Raw genomic sequence first — 18294 nt, 5'->3', positions numbered from 1 at the left:
TACACCACAGCTTCAGCAATGCCAGATCTTTTAACCCACTGCTCTCTGCTAGAGATGAAGCCATGCCTCTGCAGTGACCTGAGACACTGCAGTTGGATTCTTAACTTACTTTGCCGCAGTGGGAACACCACCCCCCGCCCCCAAATTCATATTTTAAAACCTAACTTGTAGGTGTTCCCACTTTGGTGCAGTGCGTTAAGTGTCTGACTACAGCAGCTCGAGTTACTGCACAGGTACAGGTTTGAACCCTGGCTTGGCACAGTAGGTTACAGGATCTGGCATTGCTGAGGCTGTGGTGTGGGTTGCAGCTGTAGGCTCGGATTCAGTCCCTGGCCCTGGGAGCTTCCATATGCCCGCGTGGGTGCAGCCATAAAAAATAAATAAATAAAACCTGACCTCTAAGGTTATGGTGTTAGAAGGTATGGGGCTGGGCCTTTGAGGGAATGATTAGGTTATAAGGCTCTGCCCTCATGAGGGGATTAGTGCCCTAATAAAACATACCCAAGTAGACTTGCTTGCTGCCTTCCATCATATGATAACACAGTAAAAACACTTAATCTCTGTGAACCAGAAAGCCAGCTTCGTCAGACCCTGGCTATGTAGGTATCCTGCTCTGAACCCTCAGCCTCCAGAACTGTGAGAAATAAATTTCTGTCTTTTATACGTCACCCAGTCTATATTTGTTATTACAGTCCAGAAGAACTGAGACCCTCAGATTGTTTTTCCTTGTTGCAAATCCCCTTTGTTTACAGTGAAGTGAGAGAGAGGCATAATTAAGAAAACCTATAATCAGAATGAGATTAGAGATTATCCTCAGACCATCTCTAACATTTTTTTTTTTTTACAAATTTCCCGATAAAGACAACTGGTTTGAAGCAAATGTTTCTCCCACTCATATTCTTTATGCCCTTCTCATTTTAAAAATTTAAATTAAAAATAATGAAAATAGTCACCTATAACCTTATCTTCCAGGTTTGCTGTTTTTATTTTATGCAACTTAGTATCTGCATGTATATTCATTCATATGGTACATACTAGTCTGCTATCTTTGCTCAACATAACATCATGAGACAAATATTTCAATAAAATGTGTTTCAAAAGCAGAAGGGGGAACTTGTTTTATGATGCCAGCATAACCCTGATACTGAAACCTAACAATGACATTCCATAAAAAGAAAATTACAGAGCGATATCTCTCATGAATATAGGAGAAAAACCTTTTTTGTTAGGGCTGCACCTGCGGCATGTGGAGGTTCTCAGGCTAGGGGTCGAATTGGAGCTGTAGCCACTGGCCTACACCACAGCCATAGCAACTCCAGATCCAAGCTGTGTCTGTGACCTGCACCACAGCTCACAGCAACACTGGATCCTTAACCCACTGAGCAAGGCCAGGGATCGAACCTGCATCCTCATGTATGCTAGTCAGATTCATTTCTGCTGAGCCACGACGGGAACTCTGAAAAAGCTTTTTGAAAAAGCACATTGCATCCGTCAGTATATGAACAGGATAATACCTTGTAACCAAGTAGGGCTTGTTTCAGGAATATAATATATAATATTGTTAACATTTAAAAATCAATATAATATGCCACATTGACAAAATAAATTAGAAAAGGTGTACGATTGTTTCAGTAAATGTACAAAAAGCATTTGACAAAATTCACTATCTATTCATGAAAAAAAAAAAAAACTCAGCCAACTAGGAATGGAAGGAAACGTCTTCAACTAGGTTAAGGGCATCCATGAAAAATCTGCCATCACACTTAATAATGAGAGACTAAAGCTTTCCCTCATTTATGATTAAGAACAAGTCAAGGATGTTTGCTCTCAGCATTTCTGTTTCCTATTGTGTGAGACTCTAGCCAGTTTAATAAAATAAAGAATAAAAGGCATAGAGATTAGAAAAGAAGTAAAACTATCCTTATTTTCTGGCAACATTATTATTTATGTAGACGACCCTAAGGAGTATACAAAAACTTTTTATTGAAAAATACCTTTAGCAAGGTTGCAGGTTATAAGATGATTATACAAAAATCTTATACTAGAAGCAAACAATTAGGAACTAAAACCTTAAAAATTCCATTTTAAAACAATATAAAAAACATACTTAGCAAATTCACCACATGTGTACAATTTATATATTGATAACTAAAAAAATTGCTCAGTGAAGTGAAAGAAGACCTAAATATAGACATATATCATGTTCAAGAATTGGAAGCCTTGGAGTTGCTGTCGTGGCTCAGCGGAAATGAATCTGACTAGCATCCATGATAACTCAGGTTCGATCCTTGGCCTTGCTCAATGGGTTAATGATCAGGTGTTGCTTTGAGCTGTGGTGTAGGTTGCAGCTGCAGATCGGATCTTGCGTTGCTGTGTCTGTGGTGTAGACCAGTGGCTGTAGCTCCAATTCGACCCCTAGCCTGGGAAGTTCCATAAGCTGCGGGGACAGCCCAAAAAAGCAAAAAAAAAAAAAAAAAAGAAAAAAGAAAAAAGAAAAATTGGAAGCCTTAATAATGTTAAGATGTTAGTATTACTCAGATCGATCTACAGATTCAATCATCGCATTTGTTCTGGGTTTTTTTCCCCTCCATGGTAATTGACAAGTTGATTCTAACATATATATGGAAATGCAAAAAAGAACCTAGAATGTTTGAAGAAATAGTTGAAATAGAAGAACATATGGAATATTTACACTCTATCACTTCACAGTGTATTATAAAGCTATAGTTTTTTTAAACTCAATTTTATTACATTTATAATTGTACAACAATCATCACAACCCAATTAAAGCTGCAGTTTTGAAGATAATATGGTATTGACCTAAGTATAGACAAATCAGTGAAACAGTACATGGAGCCAAGAAATAAACCTATGCTTCTCTGGTCAGTTGTTTTTTTGAGAGAAACAACGAAAGAGTTCAGTTGGGATGGAAAAGCTTTTTAAACTAATGGTGCTAGAAAAGGTAATTTTATGGGGGAAAAGCAAAAAAAGGTTGACTCCTACCTTTGCATATAACACAAAAATTAGAAAAATATGCACAACCTTGGTTTAGGCAAAGATAACTTAGAAAGCATACAGAAAGCAGTAGCCAAAAAAGGAAAAACTTGATAAGTTAAACTTCTTCAAAAATAAAAATCTTGCCTCCTCAAGAGGGACTGTTTAGGAAAAAAATAGTCAAGCCACAGATGGGAGAAAATGTCTGCAAAACATAAAGCTGACAAAAGACTTTATTCTTAGGTATATAAAGATCTCTTAAATTTAAAAATAATTAGGCAAATAACCCAGTTGAAAATGGACAAAAGATTTAATTTGATACTTCACAAAAAAAAGGTATATGAATGGTCAATAAACACACTAAAAGGGTGTTTTTTTTTTTTAAGATTTTGTTTTTTCAAGTCCATAGGTTTGGTTTTTTTTCTATAGATATGTTCATTTGTGCCATATATTAGCTGCCGCATATAAGTGATACCATATGGTATTTGTCTTCTCTTTCTGACTTACTTCACTTAGTATGGGAACCTCTAGTTCCATCCATGTTGCTGCAGATGGCATTATTTTGTTCTTTTTAATGACCGAGTGGTATTCCATTGTGTATATACACCACATCTTAATCCAATCATCTCTCAGTGGACCTTTAGGTTGTTTCCATGTTCTGGCTATTGTTTTAATGTGATTAATCATCAGGAAATGCAAATTAAAGCTCTAGTGAGATATTACACAGCACTAGAATAGCTAAAATTAAGACTGATAGTATTGAATGTGGTGAAAATGTAGAACAATGAACTTTCAGAAATTGCTCTGGGTGAAGAAGCCAATCTGAAAAGGCTACATACAGTATTATTTTGTAAAAGGTAAAACTACAGAGACAGTAGAAAGATCAATGGTTGCCAGGGTTTTAGTGTTAGAGGTGCATAGGCAAAGCATAGGGGATTTTTAGGGCAATGAAACTGTCCTGTATGGTACTGTGATCGTGGATACATACTATTATACATTCGTGAGAATTTATAGTGATTATTAGAGTTCCTTTTTTGGCTCAGCGGTAGCAAATTTGACTAGTATCCATGAGGACGTGGTTCAATCCCTGACCTTGCTCAGTGGGTTAAGGATCTGGTATTGCCATGAGCTGTGGTGTAGGTTGCAGATGTGGCTCGGATCCGGCATTGCTGCCGTTGTAGCATAGGCCAGCAGCTGCAGCTCCAAATGGACCCCAAGCCTGGGAACTTCCACGTGACACGGTGTGGCCCTAAAGAGACAGACATACACAAAAATTATAGTGACTATAGAAACTGCATGGCAGTAGGGATCTTTAATGTAAATCATAGATTTTAGGTTATAACGATGTGTTAATTTTGATTCATCATTTTTGGCATATTTGGAACTCTGGGACAGGATGTTGATGTCAAAGGAGATTGTGCTTGTGTAGGGGCAAGGAATATAGGAGAATTCGCTGTACTTTTTGTTCATTTTTGCTGAGAACCTAAAACTCCTTTGAAAAATAAAATCTATGTTAAAAATTGCTATGGCATATAAAACGGTACAACCAGTTTGAGAAAATGTTTGACAATTTCTTATGAAGTCAGATATCCACCTGTCCTCTTGTCTAGCAGTTTTACCTTTAGGTAATTGCCTAAGAGAAGTGAAAATATATGTATGTTTGCATTTTTGGGGATTGGATTTTTTAGCTTGATATCATTTTGAGTAAATATTTGTATATGCTATAAGCCTTCCCTAGCCCTCAACATCAAAGTTTCTATGCTTCACTGCTATAGCTTTGCAGAATTCTGCGGTGAGAGAATATGGTTCAAGGGTAATAACTCTTTTCCTTTTCTCCCATTTGTGGTGTTACTTGGTCCAATTAATTTTGAAGAACAGCCTTCTTTTCTAAATCTACACTTTTTCCTTAAGATTGTTAGACCTAGTATTTATTAGTAGTCATAGGTTTTAGTTTAACCAAATTAAAGCAATTTCCTTCTGGATCTGGGACCTAGAGTGAGATGTTAAAGTATAAACTGCCAAAGTTGTTTTTATTATTATTATCTGGGATCTAGAGTAAGAAGTTGAATTGTAAACCACTGCAGTTGTTTATCATCAGCAGCAGCAGCAGCAACAACGCAGTGGTTGAATACATTGACAAATTTGTTGGAGGTGGTCACCTATCTTGATAGGCTGTATCCTGTGGCAAGATAGTTTGTTCTTCAGAATTTGGCTTTAATTCCTGACCCAACTAAAAAGCCTAGCCAATTGATTATAGAGTATGGATTCCTGACAGGCATAAACTCTATGAATAAATAATTATTGTGATTCAAAATCCTTTGAGCTTTTGAGCACCCACATCATCATTCGTGAAGAATTAATGAATCAACATGACATATCAGGGTTGCCTTTCACTTCAAGAAACGCAAATACATGTAGGAATTGCCTTTTATGTGGTTAATATTTACACCAGTAGTTATGGAAATTTCAGGAAAGGGAATTGTTGTACAATACCAGTCACATTTCTCAGTAGAAATGACATTTGTTCATTACATAATAAAATCATTTCCCCAGGCCTCTTGTGTTTTGTTTTGTATACTTGGCTTTTAAAAGGTATTCCTATCAGCAATAACTTCTTAAAATATCTGATAGAACTTAAAAATCTGGTAAGCTTGCCCATTTCTAGAATCAAGTCATCTTTAATTTCTTTACTGAGCTTCATTTAAGTAGGTGTTAATAAATGTTTTTCTTTGGGCTTACCATGAATATTTCAGTTCTACAAAATATATTTTGATGTTCTTTTGGAGCTGTCATTTTTTGTTGTATTGTTGAGATTTCCACTTTTCTGGTCTAACATGTTACTGTTCCCCATGATAAATGTGTTTAAACTTTTGAAATAGTTGGAGATTTCTTGATGTGTTTGTTCCCATTTGCACATGGGAAATATTATTTCCTTTTTATTTGATCTTAGATTTGTTTCTAAAAAGGATTGATGATCTAAAAAGTCCTTCATGCAAGAAATTTGCTTAATAAAACAGGAGTAATTTTTTACTATTCATATTTTGCTGAACAGGCAGAGTTGACCTGGAGAAAGTGGACACTTAGAAGATCTAGATATACCACTGTTCTCACTGTTAAGTGATTATTGACTCAGAATGGCATCATTTTCTTCCTTACACTGTGACTTCCTATTAGTTTTACGATCTGAATATTTGTTTCAGTATTCTAACTAAGCAGGGCTTTAGGGTGGCTCTTCAAAGCAGAACACTGCTGGTAACTATTTCCATTATACACTAATTGACTTGTCATTCAGTAGTACATGGGAACTGAAAAACAGGAAAGTAATGGGATATCTGACTCAAGTATAAGAACTAATGACATGGAAAGGGTTTCATAGTTTTGCCTGACTTAATTTTTTTTTTTTTTTGTCTTTTTGCCTTTTTGCCTTTTCTTGGGCCGCTCCCGCAGCATATGGAGGTTCCCAGGCTAGGGGTCTAATCGGAGCTGTAGCCGCTGGCCTACGCCAGAGCCACAGCAACGCAGGATTCGAGCCGCGTCTGCAAACTACATACACCACAGCTCACGGCAACGCCGGATCGTTAACCCACTGAGCAAGGGCAGGGATTGAACCCGCAACCTCATGGTTCCTAGTCGGATTCGTTAACCACTGCGCCACGACAGGAATTCCTGCCTGACTTAATTTTTAAGTTAAACATGTTCATATTTTTTAATAACCTAGAAACATGTTGGATATTTTGATTTGAGTTTTTAAATGTATAGTTTATTAGAAAAGAGAACACATTTATCTGCCAAAGTAATCATTATTCCTCTTTGTTTCCTATTTTCCCAGAGATATTACATATGAAATATCCGTAGAAGCTGTGTCAACAATGGTGGTTTTCCTTTCCTGCCAACTGTTCCATAAAGAAGTTTTGCGACAGAGTATCAGTCACAAGTATTTGATGCGAGGTCGCTGGTATGTTTCTATTTTAAATTTGTCTAGTTTTTTATTGTATAAATCTATATTTCTTGTCTTGTCTTCTTACTTTAGTGTTGTCCCATAGCTCCAAGCAGACATTTCCTCTGGTTGTTCCCTCAGAACTTCAGACCCAGCACATGAGGATCTGCTTTCCAGCCTAAGCATCCATCCTCCCTGCCCTTTGCATCCTCCAGCCTCTCTGCCTTCTCTAATGATTCCTTTATACAGTCGAAACTCTGAAGACACGAAGACACATTTTTTTTTTTTTTTTTTTTTTTTGATTTTCAGGGCTGCACTCGTGGCATCTGGAAGTTCCCTGGCTAGGGGATGAGTTGGAGCTACAGCTGTTGGCCTATACCACAGCCACAGCAGTGCCGGATCCGAGCCGTGTCTGTGACCTACACCACAGCTCCCAGCAACGTCAGATCCTTAACCCACTGAGTGAGGCCAGGAATCAAACCAGCGTCCTCATGGATACTAGCAGGGTTTGTTACCTCTGAGCCACAATGGGTACTACTGACTGTTACTACTTTCATTTAGTCAAAAAATATTTCTTGTGTGCAAACATAGGGGGCATAGATATGTTAGGATGTGGAACTGTGCTCCTGAGCAGAAGTTTATGGTCTCCTAGTGGATGGGGATGGAAGTAGATAAATATTAAATACAACCCCCCCCCCCCCCACATATACACGCACACATGCGCAGAGACGTTTTCTATTGACATACTCTTCACAGAACTTTCACTGGAAGTTTTGTCTTTTTCACATTCCTTCTTGCTATTTCGGTTATACCTGTGACGCATTCACAGAATCCTTTAGGGCTCTTTTGGAACATATTTGAAAATTACTGATAATAGGGATGAAAAAGCCTTAAGCTTTGGCTCAAGACTGTTTAAAAGTCTTCTTTAGACTGTAGGAATTAATTTATCTCCAGTTAATGGACACATACCCCTTTTAACCTATTTTCTCTTCCTTCTCCTCTCATTCTGTTACTTTAAAGCAGAGCATTAATGTTTAAAAAATACCTATATACATGTAGATATATTTTTGGATGCATGCATGAATTGAATAATTTCATACTTTCAATTTATTTAAAAAAGTAAGATATTTAATTATTATACTGGTTATATGTTGAATATTTTGGATGCATTGGGTTAAGTCAAATATACTTTTCGAGTGAATGTCCATATTTATTAATTCTTGCTTTCCCCTACTGATTCTGTGTTGCTACCTCCCTTCAAGTGCCCAGTGCTGTATTATACCCTGAATTTATAATATCTCACCTCTTGTACAGATTACAAGTAAGGTAACTGAAGCTTTGGCGGTGAGGTGATTTGATGAATGACATATGGCATAGTGAGAGAGGAAAGCCAGAATTAAGCCTCAAGTCTGACTTCAAAACCTGTGTTCCTCAGAGTGAGGTGCCAGTGCGAGATTTCTTTTCATTGTGTGAATCTCTTTATATCAATGGATTATTATGGGTTATATTTATCATAATACAAAGTCAGATGAGTCCCATAAATATGAGTTTCTTTTTTCTTTTCCTGTAGTCTTCCATACACCAGCAAACTTGTGAAAACCTTATTGTATAACTTTATCAGACAAGAAAAGCCTCCGCCTCCAGGAGCACATGTTCTCCCCCAGCAGTCGGACAGCGGGGGACTGCTGTATGGACTGGCCTCAGGAGTAGCAAGTAAGTCCTATCAAATTTTGTCAGCTCCCTGATGTATGTAGGTTTTGTCCATTTTGTCATAAGAAGTTCTCTTCATGTGGCTGCCACGGCTGTCTGTTACACTGGACCTGTGCATCTGGCTACATGTGAAATACCAGAAGTGATTTAAAATATTTTTTTCCATTTGGTGCAGTGATTTATATAAGGAAATATATGCAAATAATGAATAGATTCTTTACTATAAGACACCATTTTTTTCAAGAAGACTGTTTATAACTCTGCATACTGCATGAGTTATTACTGTACAGTATAAATACAATTATACTCTTAGAAAGTTTTTATTGCTTGCATTTTATGAGGAAATCATTCTATTTTAGGGACTTCATTGGTTAGGATTTTACATGACTAATTAAGTGTAGTTTTCTCATTATACTCAATGCTTCATTTGTTCAGTGACAAATTAGCACATTTTGAAGAGTCTTGTAATTCTGAAGTGGCACAGACCTGAGTTTTATCAAATTGGAGGCACATTTTATTAACTGAAGAAAGTCCTTTCCCGCTGTTAGAGTAAAGCCTCATTTCTGCTTCACAATGTTTAGATCTAAAGAAACTAAAAGTACAAGGGTACCTCTGGCTTTCCCCTTTGTTAGTGTAGAGGACCTGGGTCCTGTGACATTTTACCACCTGAACTTTTTCTTTGTTCTGAGGGAGAAACAAGAACAAGACCAGCACTTTGACAGTTTCGAGGTCTGCCTGGGTGCTCGTACTAAAGTAGCAGTGTACGTTCTACTTAATTACGTAGTGCAGAGGTCAGCTCTCTGAAGGATTTCACATGGACCTGAGGTCCACAGCTGCATTAGGCTGTGATGTGCTCTCCTACTCAGACAGAAACATCAGTTTGATAAGAAAATGGGGTTCTGCGTGGTAACTTATGAGATGGTCAGTCTTAGGAACCGCTTTGGATTCAAGGACCACGGTTCGAGGTTTGCTTTCCTTTGATTTCTCTTAATTTTATGAATTGAATTGCATTTGCAGTTGCTCATGGCTTTGTCTTTGGCATGAGTGTTGTACCTAGAACACCAGGCCTGAGAGGTACACGCTCTGAGGGACCTTTCCCACTGCCCTCATCGTTTCAGAGGAGGAGGCTGTACAAGGCTTGTTCATTGCCTGGCCTCTGAAGGCAGCACAGGGCAGGCTTTGTGTGTCCACATGAAGGTTTGAATAACCCATTAGTGTTTTCTTTTTTCAGTCATTAAACTGAACTAAGTATTCAGAAGCTGAGTGTTTTCCAACTCTCCAGTATGGATGGAGATTTTTTTGGAGGAGATAGTATAAATCCTTTGACCTTTCTTCAAAACAATGCAGTTTTTAAAAAACATAGATTTGGGGAGTTCCCTTTGTGGCTCAACAGTTAACGAACCCGACTAGGATCAATGAGGATGCAGGTTCGATCCCTGACCTCACTCAGTGGGTTAAGGAACTGGCGTTGCCGTGACCTCTGGTGTAGGTCTCAGATGTGGCTGGGATCTCACATTGCTGTGGCTGTGGCGTAGGCCAGTAGCTGCAGCTCCCATTCAACCCCTAGCCTGGGAACTGCCATATGCCATGGGTTCAGCTCTAAAAAGCAGCAAAACAAAACAAATAAACAAAACACATAGATTTGTGTGTAGTTCTTGATTTTTCTTGCAATTGTGTGTCATCATAGAGAAGTCCAGTGTGGTATGTGTTGTCATCGGTACTGGGTGCCAAAAAACTTGTTAATTTTAGGTCTATTCTGGGTATCAGAAGGAAGTTCCTTAATTTTCCTAGCTCCCAGTTTCTGTGTCTGTCACATGTCTGTCAAGGTTGGGATAGATGATCTCTGAGACTATTTCCACATAACTTTTAATAGTTCTGTGGTCTTTTCCTCTACCATTAAGAAATTTAATATTCCGCTAAGGGCATTAAAATAGACTTAGGATTTTTAGTGTGCCTATAATCATAAGACATTTTACATAGCTTCTTTAATCTTCATAAAACTATTCATGTAAAAGTATAAGTGATGGGGGAGTTCCTGCAGGATGAGGATCTGGAATTGTCTCTGAGGGAGCGTGGGTTTGATTTCTGGCTGGGCACAGTGAGTTAAGGATCTGGTGTTGCCACAGTTGCAGGATAGGTCACAACTGCAGCTTGGATTTGATCCCTGGCTTGGGAACTTCTATATGCCGTGGGTGCAGCGCCAGGAAAAAAAAAGTATAAATGATGCAATAACTTATCCTTTTACAGTATGTGACTCAAAGGATTATAAAAAACAGCAAAAGGATATTTTCCTTCTAAAAAGCACAGCTGTGTATTGTGGGCTAAATGTACATACACATGAATGGTCATAGTCATGTAATTAAAAAAAAATAATAATTAACTTATTTTTGCTTTTTAGGGCTGTGCCCATGGCATATGGATGTTCCCAGGCTAGGGGGTGGAATCAGAGCTACAGCTGTCAGCCTACACCACAGCTTACAGCACAGCTTACAGTGACGCCAGATCCCCAACCCACTGAGCAAGGCCAGGAATTGAACCTGCATCCTTGTGGATACTAGTCGGATTCGTTTCTGCTGTGCCACAACCGGAACTCCCATAGTCATGTAATTTTTAATTAAGCCGCATTGTTGAAAATCAACCAAGTCAACAAAGGGAGTTTGACTTTAGTCTTGTGATCTTTTTGCTTGATGATCTTTTAGTTGGTAATTAAGGAATTTGCTCTCTGTTTGTTTTTAGTGCCGCACCCTCAGCATATGGAAGTTCCCACACCAGGGGTCGAATCAGAGCTACAGCTGCCACCTATATCACAGCCACAGCCACACCCGATTCTAGCCAAGTCTACAACCTACACCACAGCTCATGGCAACGCCGAATCCTTAACCCACTGATCAAGGCCAGGGATCGAACCTGTGTCCTCATGCATTTGCTTCTGCTGAGCCACCACAGGAACTCAGAATTCTTTTACTTTAATATTGGCTTGAGAAAAACATGATTTGGAAGTTCCTCATCAAACAAACTATTATATCCCAAAGCTAAATGTAAATTATAAACTCTTTTGGATTATATTAATTTTCATTGGGATTAAATTTTTCCTGGATATAGAAAGCATTTCCTTTTATAGTACTAAGTATGCATATAGTATATTTTTCTTAAATTATTTCCTTTGAATCAGAGTGCCTTATTGCAAAGAACTGAGGAGTTTTAGACAGTGAAGTTCTGTTGGTACTGGAAGGGAAGGGGAGAATCCTTGTGCTAAAAACGGGGCTCCATATGAGTAGTGAGCTCCTCACAGGAGTTAGGCAGGGCCTTCTCCAATTTATTCTTAATTTTTTCAGATTTATATCTGGCTGTTAAACTATTTGTTTTCCAGATTTTAGCAAAAACTCTCTTGTTGCATGCCTGACATTCTTCCTTTTTCATACTTTCTCTTGGGTTATTTCTTAAACCTAGAGTCTTACTTCCTTCTCTTCCTGACTTTGATTTTTCCTCCATCCTTACGATAGCTCTCATGTCACCTTTTCCACAAGACTTTCTTTTCTCCTGCCTAGCTAGATGTGATCTTTTCCTGTGGCACTTAATGCTCTGCTGTCTTTTATGATCATTAAATATTGTTCTCTCTCCATTGGCTCTACATACAAAAAAATGAGATTTTATATTTACATATATATATATAATACTTAAGAGTTTATAGAGCAGCTTTTGTGTGTCTTACTTTATTCTCATAGCAACCTTGTGAAATAGATGGTTTTACTTTTTTAATATAGTTGATGAAGAAGTGTTCCTAGTTATTAAATTCTCACATAGAAAAGAATTGATACTGGTTTGCACTTGAGCTCAGTTCCTTTGACCCCTGGCCTTTGCTGTCTGGTGTTTCATTGTCACCACTTGAGTCCTGAGTGTGTAAGCTGATTCTTGACTTGTGTAAGGGTGTTAACTGCAGCAGAGCACCTTATATCTGTGGACCACCCATAAATCCTTATTGTATGTAATTAAACACCAAAAACTAATACTTGTCTACACTCAGGATAAATGTGAACTCAGTTATAACATATCTATCATTTACTGAGTGCCTTATGTTTGCCAGTCACTTTAATAATTTATATACATTATTTCATCTACTCTTTATTTAGTATTTTTCTGTTTCAACATTGTGGAAAATTTCAGATGTATAAACATAGAATGGTAGAATGAATCTACTGTATACACATAACTCATCTTCCAGAATTATCACCATTTTGCTATTTTTCTACTTTATTTTCTTTTAAAAAACCTTTTTATTTGGAAATATGTTCACAAATATATGAAAATTATAAAAATAAAAAAATTCATCAAATTATATACCTTTAACTAGACTGATTTATTGTTAACATTTTGTCAAACTATTGTTTTGTGTTTGTGTCACCTCCCCCCCCCATTCTACACACACACACACACACACACACACACTCTCTTAAAAAAATTTTTTTTGGCCATGCCCATGGCATGCAGAAGTCACCAGGCCAGCAATCAAACCTGTACCATAGTAGTGACAGTGCCAGATCCACAACCTCCAGGCCATGAGGTAACTCCACAAATTACTTTTTAAATATTTGTGGACATGGGAGTTGCTGTTGTGGTGCAGTGGAAATGATCCGACTAGGAACTTGAGGTTGCGGGTTTGATCCCTGACCTCGCTCAGTGGGTTAAGGATCCGGCATTGCTATGAGCTGCGGTGTAGATCACAGATGTGGCTTGGATCTGGCGTTGCTGTGGCTCTTGTGTAGGCTGGCATCTGTAGCTCTGACTAGACCCCTAGTCTGGGAACCTCCATATGCCACGAGTGTGGCCCTAAAAAGACAAAAGATAAAAAAAAAAAAATTGAATTATAATTAACTTACAATGTTGTGTTAGTTTCAAGTGTATAGCAAAGTGATCCAGTTATACATATATATTCTTTTTCAGATTGTTTTCCATTATAAGTTATTATAAGATATTGAGTATAGTTTCCTGTGCTATACAGTAGGTCCTTGTTTATCTCTTTCTATATAGTAGTGTATATATGTTAATCCCAAACTCCTTATTTATCCAGCCCCCATCCCCTTCAGTAAGTTTGTTTTCTATGTCTGTGAGTCTGTTTCTATTTTGTGAATAAGTTAATTTGTATCATTTTTTTAAGATTACATGTTTAAGTGATGTTATATTTGTCTTTGACGTGTTTCACTTAGTATGGTAATCTCTAGATTCATTGATGTTGCTATTTGATTCATTTTATCGCTGAGTAATATTCCATTGTGTGTGTATATATAACACATCTTCTTTATCCATTCATCTGTTGATAGACACTAGACATTTAGGTTTCTTTTCTGTCTTGGCTTTTGTAAATAGTACTGTTTTAAACATTGTGGTGCATTTATCTCATATTATGAATATCATAATTATTTTTTCTGAATATATACCCAGGGGTTTTTAAAGGAACCTAGAGGTTTTCCATAATGGTTGCACCAATTTACAGTCCCACCAACAACAGTGTAGGAGTGTTTCCTTTTCTCCACACCCTCTCCGGCATTTATTATTTGTAAACTTTTTGATGGCCATTCTTACTGGTCTAAAGTCATACCTCATTGTATTTTTGATTTGTATTTCCCTAATAATTAGTGATGTTGAACATCTTTTCATGTGACTTTTGGCAATCTGTATGTTGTCTTTGGAGAAATGTCTATTTAGATCTTCTGCCCATTTTTTGATTGTTTTTTTTTTTTTTTTTTTTTTTGTTATTCGCTTGTATGAGCTGTTTGTATATTTTGGAACTTAAGCCCTTATTGGTTGCATTGTCTGCACGGATTTTTCTCCCAGTCTGTAGGTTGTCTTTTTGTTTTATTTATGGTTTCCTTTGCTATGCAAAAGCTTGTAAGTTTGATTAGGTCCCATTTGTTTATTTTTGCTTTTCTTTCTATTGCCTTGGGAGACTGTCCTAAGAAAACATTGGTATGATTTATGTTAGAGAATGTTTTGCCTATATTCTCTTCTAGGAATTTTATGATGTCATGTCTTTAAGCCATTTTGAGTTTATTTTTTGTGTATGGTGTGAGGTTGTATTCTAACTTCATTGGTTTACATGGGGCTATCCAGTTTTCCCAACACCTCTTTCTGAAGAGACTGTCTTTTTCCCATTATATATTCTTGCCTCCTTTGTCAAAGATTGATTGCCCCTAGGTGTATGGGTTTATTTCTGGGCTCTCTGTTATGGTCCATTGATCAATATGTCTATTTTTGTGCCAACACCATGCTATTTTGAGTACTGTAGCTTTGTAATGTTGTCTGAAGTCTGGGAGGGTTATACGTCCAGCTTTTTTTTCCCCCCTCAGGATTGCTTTGGTAGTCCTGCGTCTTTAGTGGTTTCCTATAAGTTTTAGGATTGGTTGTTCTAATTCTGTGAAAAATGCCATGGGTAATTTGATAGGGATAATTTTAAATTTGTAGGTTGCTTTGAGTAGTATGTATACCCTTCATGTTACTTCTTCCTTTCACTGGAAGTGATCAGGATGAATTATACAAAAATATGTTACTTTGGTAATGTCTATAATACATGCCAAGAAACCGCTATTCCTAATTTTGCTGTACAAGAAAAAATGCTTTACTTCCTCCTTAAATATATTTTTTTTATTTAAGGCCACACCTGTGGCATATGGAAGTTCCCAGGCTAGGGATCAATCAAGGCTGCAGCTGCCTGCAGTCTACATCATGGCCACAGCAACACCAGATATAAACCGCATCTGCGACCTATGCACACACCTTGTGGCAATGCCAAATCCTTAACCTGCTGAGCCACAACAGAGACTCCAACTTCCTCTTATACTTTTTAAAAGTTTAGATATTCCTCTAGAGTGCTGACAAAATGAAGATTCAGTTGATGTATCACTTTACTTTTTAGAACAGAGTGCTATAATTTTAACTAACGTAGCATTTTAAAAATGAATTATAGAGCTCCAGGATTAGCAGAGATAATGATAAAGATCATCTGGTGGCTCCCAAAAGGTAGCAGCTCCGCGTGGCAACTTTTTAAAAAAATGCGTGAGCTTGTACTTATACCTGGGAATTTCTAAGTCATTAGACACGAAGTGGGGCCTGATCATGTGTATTTTCAGTAAGCATTCTAGATAATTCTGAAAAAGCTAGTCCATCTCTGCACTACTCTTGTGGTCCAGGTCCTGTTCCAGTGCTGTGGTTTCATCCTGGCAGACAGTTAAGCCAATACTATTAACCACTGGGCAGGACATTGTTTTGAGGCAGCTATAATGGGTTTAACCAACCCTCTCCTTTAGTATTTTCTTGCCTTTTCTTACTGACTTCTGCTGCTGCTGAGGTCTAGTTTGTCAGAATTAAATCTGATCATCAGTGTAATACTGTAGCATGAAATAGGTTGGACTCTGACCTCCCGGATTCTTGACACTGTATTTTCTTATTAATCTAGACTAAATGCCCATTGACTATTTTAGTAGATAACACTCAGTTATTAATTAATTTATTAGTAATATTTTATCATCTAAGTCTTTTCCATACCTGTAGCTTTCATATTCTGTCTTTCCCCTTCAAGTTTTATATATACAGGTACAGAACTTTCAGTACATATAATTAGTGTATATAATCTGACCTTTCAGTCAGATATAATCTTGTTAGCGTGGTGTGGTCCATAGTTCCAGCAACAACATAAGGTTTGCTCTAGTTTTGAGCCCTAGAATGTCAAAACAAATGTTTTGGGGCTTCCTGATTTATTCAGGGTTATATCCTAGGCATCACATGGAAAGGATTGACATATTCTAATTCCAGTGTGGAAAGCAGGGTGTTTCTATACACATATAAAATAACAAAAATTAGTTTGACTAGGGATTTTGCGACTACTCCATGTAGAATAGATTCCATTTCCTGGAATCCCACTGAGGACAGTAGCCTGGTTTTCCCAGGTAGCAGACTTTGACTTTTATAGAGTCAAAGAGGATTCCTGCAGTTCCCCCTGACTTGTAGGATTTACCTACAAGGATATCGTGAAACTCGAGCTAGTCCCCCCATGGCAGGAGGTGTTGAGTGAGCCTCATGTGAGTTCAAACCAGCACCTGCCTTTACTCCCACTCTTAAGATTACACCACAGGGCCCTCTACTGCCCTTTCTCTTCTCTCATTCCTGGGAGTCCTTGTGGATAAGAGTGGATTTCCAGAGCTTGATATTGAGAATCAGATGATTTAGGATGGAGCCCCAGCTTAGCATGACCTTTGACAAGTTTTAACTCTTTGAATCTCATTATTCTCCTTGATGAAACTGAAAAATGAGAGTTTTTGTCTGGGTTCCTGTGAAGAATAAATGAGCTGCTATATGTGAAACCTCTTCTAAAACTATACAATATCTCTCCTCAGGTGAATAATTTTCCTTACCGGTCCTCTAGCTTTGCTGTGTACTGTTAATTAAAATAAACATAATTTAAAAGAAAATAAATTCAATTAGATGAAGTCATTGATCAGAAAATCTCTAACAAATTTATGTAAGACAATTAAAAAATTTAGGAGAATATTTTATCTTTTTTGTATGCTCAAATTTTAAGATTTACGTTAAAAATGTTTTAAAATACTGACTAAAGTAAATATACTGGCCATGTTTTTGCTCATTCTCCAACTGGCTTTTCATTTTATGTGGTGCAAAATTTGGCCAATGACAGTCAGAAAGGAAAATTTGATTGTTAATAGATATTGCCCGCAAGAGATTTCTCCTTGCTTCCTAAATGAACTTGCCTTGACAACAGTAACTATGGTACCATTTCTTACTCACTAATTTATTGTAATTTTGTATTTTCTTTTTGATAGTTTGTTTATAAACTTAGCCAAAGATTTTAGTAAAGAAAAGATGTTGATCCAACCTAAATTGTAATAAATATTTCAAATGTTCAACTAATCCAAGATGGCAGTAGTATTAGTGGTCTTTTATAGTCAGTGAGGCAGTTGATACTTGATGCTTACTTTAATCTGTAAGCACATCACCCTACAATGTTAGAGATGTTTTACAAAGCATATGATCAAAGACCCTTACCTGTATATTTTTGTTACGTGATGGAGCAGGACGTTTGGTGGTGTAACACATAGTCAACTCTGATTGTTATAACAAAATATTATGGACTAGGTGGCTTGAACAATAGACATTGATTTCTCACAGTTTTGGACGCTGGGAAGTCTAAGATTAAGTTGCTGGCAGACTTGAATCTTTGAGAAGGCTCTTTTCCTGGCTTTCAGACATCGTATCCTCACATGGTGCATTGTATCTCCACATGTGTCTCCTCACTCGGTCTCTCCCTCCACTTATAATACATCATGGGGGCTCCACCCTCAGGATCTCATCTAAACTTTATGACTTGCCAAAGGCCCCACTTGCTATTAGGGCTTAATATATGAATTTCAGGGCTTAATATATGAATTTCAGAGGGGGACACAAACATTTAGTCATTAGTAGGTACTAAGTAGGTCATGCTCAAATTTCCCTCCCTAAAAGTTCTCAGTTTGGGAGGCCACTGGTCTCTTTGTTATGTTGATAGGTCAAGCACTCTTTTTTTTTTTTTTTTTTTTTTTTGCTTTTGGCTACCTGAGAACCACAGCAGTGACAACACTGGGTCTTTAATCCTCTACCAGGAACTC

At 37.5% G+C, this 18294-nt stretch overlaps 1 protein-coding gene across 8 annotated transcripts in view; it reads left to right on the top strand.

Annotated features, from left to right (window-relative positions):
- The window catches only part of DYM (dymeclin), a 381717-nt gene that overhangs the window by 86293 nt on the left and 277130 nt on the right, over window positions 1–18294 (top strand). For all 8 annotated transcript variants that reach the window (XR_014808552.1, XM_021092955.2, XM_021092922.2 and 5 more), the window contains exons 7-8: window positions 6824–6949; window positions 8502–8644. Coding sequence is in view for 7 of the 8 variants with exons in the window: in XM_021092955.2 (XP_020948614.1) it covers window positions 6824–6949; window positions 8502–8644 (269 nt within the window). In the remaining variant the exon portion in view is untranslated. The remainder of the gene's footprint in view (window positions 1–6823; window positions 6950–8501; window positions 8645–18294) is intronic.

This window comes from Sus scrofa, chromosome 1 (genome assembly GCF_054392235.1).
Source record: "Sus scrofa isolate SSC_HxYL_T2T_F1_AM1 chromosome 1, Sscrofa_HxYL_maternal_Yorkshire_Landrace_v2.0, whole genome shotgun sequence".
Lineage (NCBI taxonomy): Eukaryota > Metazoa > Chordata > Mammalia > Artiodactyla > Suidae > Sus > Sus scrofa.
Note: the sequence above shows the minus strand (reverse complement) of the source record. Positions and strands in the feature narration are given on the sequence as shown.